The sequence below is a fragment of the Spermophilus citellus genome (genome assembly GCF_964194105.1).
Source record: "Spermophilus citellus genome assembly, contig: SCAFFOLD_55, whole genome shotgun sequence".
NCBI classification, from domain to species: Eukaryota; Metazoa; Chordata; class Mammalia; order Rodentia; family Sciuridae; genus Spermophilus; species Spermophilus citellus.
In genome coordinates this window covers 2,450,726-2,459,718 of record NW_027672793.1, presented here as the reverse complement: position 1 = coordinate 2,459,718, position 8,993 = coordinate 2,450,726, and the positions used below count along the sequence as shown (strand labels likewise).

At 42.5% G+C, this 8,993-nt stretch overlaps 1 protein-coding gene across 1 annotated transcript; it reads left to right on the top strand.

Moving 5' to 3' along the window:
• Positions 1 to 6,053: 6,053 nt before the first annotated feature.
• On the top strand, positions 6,054 to 8,314 carry LOC308640604 (melanoma inhibitory activity protein 2-like; the record flags this gene model as incomplete). The annotated part of the gene is given in 3 exon segments (XM_081312447.1): positions 6,054 to 7,865; positions 7,867 to 7,980; positions 7,982 to 8,314. Coding segments are annotated over 3 exon segments (2,259 nt in total).
• Between the last annotated feature and the right edge of the window lie 679 nt (positions 8,315 to 8,993).

Sequence of the window (8,993 nt, the reverse complement as noted above, 5' to 3'; positions counted from 1 at the left end):
GACACTAAAAAATAATGACTATAGTTTAATAGGTAATGTCCCCTAAAGGCTCATGTGCTAAAAGCTGGTCTCTAGTCTAATGCTCCTGGGAGGTGACAGAATCTTTAAGAGAGGGAGCCTATCGGCTTGTCTTTGGATCACTGGGAGAACGACCTTAAAATTGACCCTGGAGGCTGGGGTTGTAGTTCAGTGGTAGAGCACTTTCCTAGCACATGTGGAGCACTGGGTTTGATCCTAAGCACCACATAAAAATAAAAAAATAAAATAAAAGTTTAAAAAAAACTGATCCTGGAAGATTAGCTCCTTTCTCTTTCTCTCTTTTACTTTATAGCTTTGAGCCAAGTGTGTGTTTTTTTGTTCTGATTCACACCTCCAGCACGATGTGCTCATCACAAGCCCAAAGCAAAGGGAGTCAATTAATCATGAAATAAAACCTCTAAAACTGTGAGCCAAAACATACCTTTTCTCTTCATAAATTGATTATCATTAGTATTTATTATAGTAACAGAAGACTGACTAACACATATACAGCTAATATTGTGAACAAAAAGAATGTGTTCAAAGTAATCAAGTAGCATCACCAGATCATTGTGTTTGTGGCTGAACAAGAATAACAGAACAATACCAAGCATTTGTTCTCCACCTGTGATGCCTTGTTTTGTGCACTGCCTTCTTCTTTTTCAAGTAAGAAGAAATATCAGAAAGAGTTGAGAGACCAGGAAGCAGGTCCTATAGGGATGAGGAGGCTTTATCCTGCTGGATGCATTTTTCAAATGTTACTGCTCCATGCATCTGCTTCAGGAGTGGATGTCATCATGGCAGTCTCCATTTGATTTCATAAACTGATATGATTTTTTGTTTGGATAAAAATGCAAGATGCTCAAGTCCTTCAATAAGCCCATCACACATTCCTAGGGGTGTCTGTACACACTTTTCCTGCAGTGTTGGCAATGTCCTCTTCATCATCACTGTTCTTACTATCGCATTGATTCAGAACCACCTCAGTTCTTTCACCTTCAGTCAATGAGTGAACAACGGAGCCTTGTTATTGATGTTAAAATTTTTACTCCTTGAATGGATTTCTCTGCTGCTTCATGATCAGCATAGGCTTTATCACCACCAATATTTAAAACTTTAATGCTGTATCTTTTCTTATATTTCTGCAGCAAGCCTGTTGAATATTCACAGTTTCCTTCAATTTTCAGCTCATCATGATAGATCTTTGCTTATTTCATGCTCAGCATACCATTAACTGGCATGTGTTCCTGCAGTGCTGACAGATCCAGTCTTTCAATACATGACTGATATCTTCATTTATGTAATGTATTTTTACTTTTTTTGTGAACTTCTGTTAATCATTTTCAGCACAGAACTTCACTAGTTTATCTTTCTGTCTCTTCGGAACATATGTGGTGGCCTTTCCAATACCATACTCTTCTCTAAGGTGTTTCACACTTATACCATCGTCTTGATTCTCCAGTAGCTTGGCTTTCTATGCTACAGATAAATAAATGTTTCCTTGTTTTCTGATAGCTATGTCCCATAGCGTTATCTGCAGGCCTTTTTGACATTTTCACCAATATCTTTATACTACCGACCAGAGAATAAACAAGCAGAGGAAAAACTATAGGTAAAGAATGCATGAAAGTCTTGACCCCATTTAGGAAAATATGGGGAACTGGTGGTTGGAGCATCTTAATTGAATGCGTGGCATTTATTATCATTTGGGGGTACGCTTGCATGAAGGAATCTAGATATGCCTAGAAAAAAATGAAGCTAAAGGGGGTTGAGAGGGTTTGTTTGTTTTTTTTTTTTATTTTTGTTTTTTCCATTAGGGATACCAAATATATTGTGTTCTATATTCCTGCATATTTGGCGGGGGTACTAGGTATTAAACTCAGGGGCACTCAACCACTGAGCCCCATCCCCAGTCCTATTTTGTACTTTATTTAGAGACAGAGTCTCGCTGAGTTTTTCAGCACCTCGCTGTTGCTGAGGCTGGCTTTGAACCCCTGATCCCCCTGCCTCAGCCTCCCGAGTTGCTGAGATTATAGGTGTGCGCCACCACCTGGCTATTCTTGCATTTTGACTCAAACATTTCGAGGAGGTGAGATATGGAATTTTCCATTTGCAACATCATGATGGTACTCAAAAACCTCTGGAGTTTGGAACATTTTAGATTTTGGATTTTTGGATTAAGGATTTTCAAGCTGTAATGACTAATTATAGCTATCACAGTAACAAGAATAATATAGATTAGAAAACACAAAGTGGCCTATTCCATACCTTTCAAGTCTTCTGCTATAGACTTAGACACTGTTTCAGGTAAAGAGAAGCCATATTCATATTTGGTGAATACTTCTCAATTTTTCATAAACCGCTGGCCCTATAACAATAGAATGGCAGGCCTGTCAATTCCTTGGTATTGATGAGCTGGGCTAAATGATTCAGTTGAAAACACTGAGAAAAATGAACCTAATTCCTCTCCGGGAGGGTGAGAGTTGTGGGAAAGTCAGAGCAACCTTGTGTATCTCTGGGTTCTGAGGAAAAGGAGAAATTGTGACATGAGATCAGAAGATTGAATCAAATTATTTTGAAAAATTGTTTTCAGAGATATTTAAAGGTTGTATATTCTCATGGTCTTTGCTGTTTCATTTAATTTAGAACAATGGAGGAAAAGATATTAAGAATTCTGCATTGATATTTGCTGAAAAAAAAAAGAATTCTGAAACTATAGGAAATTATAAAGCAGAAGAGTCACCTCTCCCTCATTCCTATTATAATACACTGCCTCTCAGGTTACCTCTGTGTGGAAATTGGAACCTGAAGCTGAAATGACTTTGCTGGGAAGTTCAGCCACTTGCAAACTTACTGACTTTGGGTAACTTTGTGTAAACTCACTCTGTCACAATTTTTCTCTGGGGATGATGATAGTACCAGAGGGGTGGCCGCAGCCCACGCCGCCCCGTCCAGGCGACGCCTCCCCCAACACACCCCCTCCAGCCTCGCCCGCGCCCGCCTCACCGGCCTCCTCAGCCCACCATCCAGCGCCGCGAGGCGACGCCAACCCAGCGCGCCCATTGCCCCCTCAGCCGTGCGGCCGCTGCCGCCGGGGAAGCCCCTCAGCCCGGGCCCCGCTTACAGATCTTGCCCTGTAGGCTCTGCAGCACTGGGACCTCGCGGCTCTGCCGTCGCAGTCCACGCCGGCGCCTCGGAAGAAGCCGCCGCCCGCCGCCGCCCTCCGCCCGCCGCCGCCCTCCGCCCGCCGCCGCCCTCCGCCCGCCGCCGCCCTCCGCCCGCCGCCGCCCTCCGCCCGCCGCCGCCCTCCGCCCGCCGCCGCCCTCCGCCCGCCGCCGCCCGCCGCCCGCCGCCGCCCGCCGCCGCCCTCCGCCCGCCGCCGCCCTCCGCCCGCCGCCGCCCGTCCCGTGCTGCAGCCCCGACGCCTGCGTAGCCCGGCGAGGCGGAGCCCAGCGGCGGCCTAGGCCCGGGCGAGCGGCAGAGTGAAATTGGTGGCATCGCGATTCCAGATTTTAAACTATACTATAGAGCAATAGTAACAAAAACAGCATGGTACTGGCACCAAAACAAGCTGGTAGACCAATGGTACAAAATAGAGGACACAGAGACAAATCCACAAAGTTACAACTACCTTATATTAGACAAAGGTGCTAAAACCATGCAATGGAGAAAGGATAGCATCTTCAACAAATGGTGCTGGGAGAACTGGAAATCCATATGCAACAAAATGAAATTGAATCCCTTTCTCTTACCATGCAAAAAAGTCAACTGAAAATGGATCAAGGAGCTAGGAATCAGATCAGAGACTCTGCATGTAAAAGAAGATAAAGTTGGCCCTAATCTTCATCACATGGGGGCAGGCCCCAAATTTCTTAATAACACCTATAGCACAAGAGTTAAAACCAAGAATCAACAAATGGGACGAATTCAAACTAAAAAGTTTGTTCTCAGCAAGAGAAATAATATCTGAGGTGAATAGGGAGCCTACATCCTGGGAACAAATTTTTACCCCTCAAACATCAGATAGAGCTCTAATCTCTATAGTATATAAAGAACCCAAAAAGTTAAACAACAAAAATTAAATGACCCAATCAACAAATGGGCCAAGGACTTGAACAGAAACTTCTCAGAATAGGATATACAATCAATCAACAAATACATGAAAAAAGGCTCACCATCTCTAGCAATCAGAGACATTAAAATTGAAACTACTCTAAGATACCATCTCACTCCAATAAGAATGGCAGCCATTATGAAGTAAAACAACAATAAGTACTGGTGAGGTTGTGGGGGAAAAGATACACTCATACATTGCTGGTGGGACTGCAAATTGGTGCAGCCAATTTGGAAAGCAGCATGGAGATTACTTAGAAAGCTGGGAATGGAACCACCATTTGACCCAGCTATTCCCCTTCTCGGACTATAGCAAAAAGACCTAAAAAGAACATACTACAGGGACACAGCCACATCAATGTTTATAGCAGCACAATTCATAATAGCTAGAATGTGGAACCAACCTAGATGCCCTTCAATAGATGAATGGCATTTATACACAATGGAATATTACTCAGCACTAAAAAATAACACGATCATGGCATTTGCAGGCAAATGGATGGCATTAGAGCAGATTATGCTAAGTGAAGTGAGCCAATCCCTAAAAAAACGAATGCTGAATGTCTTCTCTGATATAAGGGGGGTAACTCAAAATGGGATAGGGAATAAGAGCATGAGAAGAAGACTACCACTAATAGGGAAGAAAGGTGGGAGGGAAAAAGAGGGAGAAGGGGAGTTGCACGGAAAATGGAAGGAGAAGCTCATTGTTATACAGAATACATATATGATGTTGTAATGAGAAAAAGAAAAAAAAAAGTGTGTCACATTAGATTGGATAGAGAGAAAGGATGGGAGAAGAGGGGAGGAGTAAGGAGGACAGGAAGGGCAACAGAATAGAATAGACAATATGAATGATGTGTGTACATTCCATGTATGTATTATATGTCAAAATACATTCTGCTGTCAAGTATAACTAAAAAAAAATTAAAAAATAAAGTTAAAAAAAATGACAGTACAATGATCTAAAATAACAGTTCTTATTTAACCAGTTGTTTAATTTTTATGGTTGCTTGCTCTATAAAAATAAAACTTAACAAAAACAATATTAAGGGTAAACTTAAAAAAAAGAAACATAAGTCATTAACCCAGCTAAAAAATTAAAAAGAAAAAAGAAAGAAAGAAAGAAAGTAGTGTATCATGAGAGTTTTTTCTGTTAGAAATAATTCAAATGACCATCCTAGAAAGAGTCAGCAGGTCTGGGGAGGTAGCTCAGTGGTAGTGAGCTGGCCAAGCATGCAGAAGGCCTTGGAATTTAAAGCCCAATACTGCAAGAAAAGAAAAGGGAGGGAAGGGAGAAAAAAGAAGGGAGGGAGGGAGGGAGGAAGGGAGGAAGGAGGAAAGGAAGAAAACAAGGAAAAAATGAAGAAAGGGAGGGAGGAAGGAAGGAAGGAAGGAAGAAAAAAGGGAGAGGACAAAAGCAGGGAAAGGAATGGGTCATTAAAACAAAAGGGCAAGCAGTACACACATAAGAATATGACCTAAAATCTGTTGAGACAGTTTAGAAAGCTTTAGAATTTGCATGACATCAAACTGAGTGGTATTATGACTGTATAGAAATTTCTTAAGAAGCTCCATCTTGGCCTAGCCTAAACCAAACTCAGGGGTGAGTGGCATGGAGAGGACTCCTCTCTGGCTGGAGTGGAAGGGACCTGAACCCCTGGCACTTCAGGATGCACTGGGTAGGGAAGGAAGGGGCCAAGACACCCCTGATGGGCACTTGAGCACCACAAGGCTCCTGGGAGTCCTTCACCCCGGCTCCCCACATCACAACCCCACCCCCCCCTTGCAGGGGTTCTCAGTGGTCTGCTCCGTTGCCTGGTGCAGGTTGGAATTCCTGAGCAAACTGACCTGAGTGTCCACAGCCATATTAGAGGGTGGTCCTGGAAGAAGTAGGAAGGGTTGTGGCAGCGTTGTCTGAAGACATGAAGCCAGGCCCTAATCCTTATGGCGTTCCTTGGGATTTGGTGATGTGTAGAGCTATTGGATGTTTTTGTCTCCTCTTGTTTTTGTTAAGACGTTTTCAGTGTGTTAAAAGCAGGCTTTATGTGGGAAGAGAAAAACAGCTGGCTCTAAAACTTTCTAGAAGAATTGAAGAAAAGTGTGAACTACTTGAAAAAGTTAGCCTTATTCAAAAAGAGCATGAAGGCACAGAGTCAACTTTAAAGGGTGGCAGTTTTGAGAAGGGTCCAAGAGAAGCCCCAAATTTAAAGGCAACCTATGAAAAGCTGCATAGGTCCAAACCTAGCCATGGGGATGAAAGACTCTTTCTAGAAAAAGAGCTAGAAGAGCAAAAGGCCAGACATTGTAAACAGGATGAAATCATGGCAGATATATCGAGAAGGATAAAGTCCCTCGAAGGTGAATTAGGATCCCTCAGATCACAAATAACTGAAAGTAAAACAAACCTGAGACTGCTTCAAATGAGTGAGGAAGGACTTCAGCTGGCAATGAAAGAAGCTTTGGATGTAAGTTCCCAGCTTCAGCAATGTCAGAAACCAATCATAAAAGGAGAAGCTGAAGCATGGAGGGAACAAGGATGTGTCCAATGTAAAGAGAGCACCACATTGGAAGACTCTCAAGTCCATGCAGGAAAAGTTCAAAGTGATAAAGAAAATCACGAGGAGTCTCTGACTGAAGGCTTGCTGAAGATGAAAGATAGGTCTTCTCCAAGCGCGGGAGCCCAAACAGATGTTGGCAACTTGGAATGGGGAATGAGGAGTGAATCAAGAATTGGTGCTCACTTGGATGATGGGCCAAAAGGAGCTTTAAAGAAACTGATTGATGGTGCTAAGCTAAAGGCCTCCTTAGAAAACTTAGAAGGACAAAGATATCAAACTTGTGCTTTCTTATCTGAAGTAGAGAAAACAAAGGAAGACCTTAGAGAACAGATTAGAAGTCTGAAGACTGAACAGGCAACCTTGCTGTCAGAGACTACACGGCTTGAAGGTGAGAAGGAGAACCTTCAGCAGAAATGTAAAGTCATAATGGAACACTATCAAGAAAATAGGATGAAACTCTATGGGAAACGCAGAGTAGAGGAAAACTACCGGGTGGAGCAAGAGAAGAAACTTTCCAAGGTCAAAGAAGAGATGGGCCATATGAAGAAAGAGCTGGAGACCTACAGAAAACGAGCCAAATATCTTGAAGAAGAATTGGAGAGAACCATTCAGTCCTGTCAGGGGAAGATTATTTACTCTGAGAAAAAAGCACATGAGAGTGAATTGGCGGCTTGGATTGCTGAAAGAAACCTCCATTATTTCATGAAACAAAAGGCTCGCAATGGACAAAAGTTAACTGAAAGGGAGCTTCAGTTTGAACTTGTAGAGAAAGATCCCTGTGCACTTGGTGTTTCAAAGGCAGCATTGGGCAGAAAGAATTCCCCCAACGGTCCCTCATCATTGGGTCCTCCTTGGCAAGGTGGATGTTACTCGAATTATGGTAGACCATCGCGACCAGCAGAACTCAGAAGTTCTAATATGCCTTCTTTGGATAAAGAGGATTGGCCTATGTCTTCAGAAAGTCAATCCGGTAGAAAGGAGACCAAATTTGATCCTGGTGATACCAATGTGCCTGATTCATCTCTCTCTGCTGAAAACCAAGCAACTGGCTCTGGCTCATTGTTGGCACCTTTCCCTCCAGTCAGAGGTGAATTGTTTCCTGTGGACCCAAGGAGTCAGTTCACGAGAAGAGGACCATTTTTCCCTCTGCCTCCTCCAGGAAACAGGTATGGAGCACCCTCAAGATTATTTTCCACCAGGCCCACCACCCCCTCCATTTTTTCCAATGCCAGATGTCTGTGCAGGGAAGTGTTTTTCTCGAGACCTTCCCCCAAGAGCTGGATTTCCTCCACCCACCCCCGCATTCTGAAAGTAGAAGTGAGTTCCCTTCAGGATTCATTCCATCTTCAAATGAGCCCGCTACTGAACATCCAGAACCACAACAAATTCCTACTGGTATTTTGGGGCCAATCCCTAGAGAAAGTATAGGTTTAATTTGGGGAAGTAACAATTTAAAAGGGGCCATCATGGTGATACCTGGAGTAGTAGATTCTTATTTTGAAGGAGAATTAAATGTTACTGTAAAGTCAAAGTTTGCCCTTCGGTTTACTCCAAAAAATACAATTACTCAATTACTTTTATTATCCTGTAATTTGGATGGACATCCACAATTAAACTGTAATTAATTGTTTTTTAGGGAAAGACAAAGACAGTCATGCAAAGGAAACAATACATACAAAATGGTTGGTGATGAAGCATGATTCCCATTTTAAAGATGAGGAAGATTAAGCGCAAAGGTAAATGAGTTGTCTAAAATCACATGAATATTAACAATGTATAAAGCAGAAAACAGGACTGTTTTAATCAATTTTGTACACCAGGAAATACCAGTACATGTTAGACAAGAACATCAAATAAAGATGAGTTCTTAGTCTCTTTATTCTACTCCTTTCTAAGAGATGCTCCACAGTTGACCCAGCTCCTGGTAGGTGGGGATGCAGGGAGTGGGACAAGCTTATTTAATCCCTCCCTAGCAGTCCTATGAGAGAGATATTTTTACTATTCCTATTTTATACATGAGAATATGAAGGTACAAAGAGGCTAACAAAGGTTGGAAATAAAGTGGAAATTCAAACCCAGGTGACTAACTTCACTAGGCCTTTAAGTTAGAATACTTAACCATATCCCACAGTTTCTCCCTACTCTGTCAAACAATCCCAAGTCATTCTTGGCCTGAAAACATGAGGGATATCAAATAAGTTCTGGGACATACAATGGTCACACATCTAAAAATTCACACAGGTCTTAACATTTGGCTTACAGGAAAAGGGTATCCCTTCAGTAGATAAACTCATGTACAATACG